We start from the raw sequence: 633 nt of genomic DNA, 5'->3' as shown, positions 1-633 counted from the left end.
ATGGTTCCTTTCCTGCTCCCCAAGTATCAGCAGAAGGAGCAGGTCACCACGGAGGAAATGCTGCACGTCGTGCATAATGATTACTGTGAGCACTTCCCTCTGATCTTTAGGGAACTCTGCCAGTGTGTATGTCTGTGCTTTGGCATTGAGATGAGGGAAGTGGGTGCCCCTGGACACACATATGAGCTTCTCCCCATCCTGGGCCTCACTTTTCATGGGATCCTGGATGATGATGTCCAGATCATTCCCAAAGGGAAACTCCTGATGGGCATCCTGAGTGTCATCATGGTGAAGGGCAGCCGTGTCAGTGAGGAGGACCTAAGGGCACTGCTGAGAGATCGGAAGCTCTTAAGTGAGAGGGAGCACGTTATGATCGGGGATCCCTGGAAGTTCACCACAGAGGATTTGGTGCGGGAAGAGTACCTGGTGTACCAGCAGGTTCCTAATAGTGCTCCTGCTCGCTGTGAGTTGCTGTGGGGGCCAAGGGCCCGGGCGGAAACCACCCCCATCAAAGTCCTGAATCACTTGTTCAGTCTTCATAGGATAGATCCCAGGTCTTACCCCCATCTGTACGAGCAGGCTTTGAGAGAGGAAGAAGGTCTGTTTGAGGCCTTTGAGGGTGAAGATGTGTGA

General features: G+C 52.9%; 1 protein-coding gene across 1 annotated transcript; it reads left to right on the top strand.

Moving 5' to 3' along the window:
• LOC104857325 (melanoma-associated antigen 10) lies at nt 1-633 on the top strand. Its single transcript, XM_010617151.1, has one exon. It carries the CDS (start codon nt 1-3, stop codon nt 631-633), a length of 633 nt encoding a protein of 210 aa, XP_010615453.1.

The sequence above is a fragment of the Fukomys damarensis genome, unplaced genomic scaffold (assembly GCF_012274545.1).
Source record: "Fukomys damarensis isolate Sample0158 unplaced genomic scaffold, DMR_v1.0_HiC HiC_scaffold_19, whole genome shotgun sequence".
NCBI lineage: Eukaryota > Metazoa > Chordata > Mammalia > Rodentia > Bathyergidae > Fukomys > Fukomys damarensis.
Note: the sequence above shows the minus strand (reverse complement) of the source record. Positions and strands in the feature narration are given on the sequence as shown.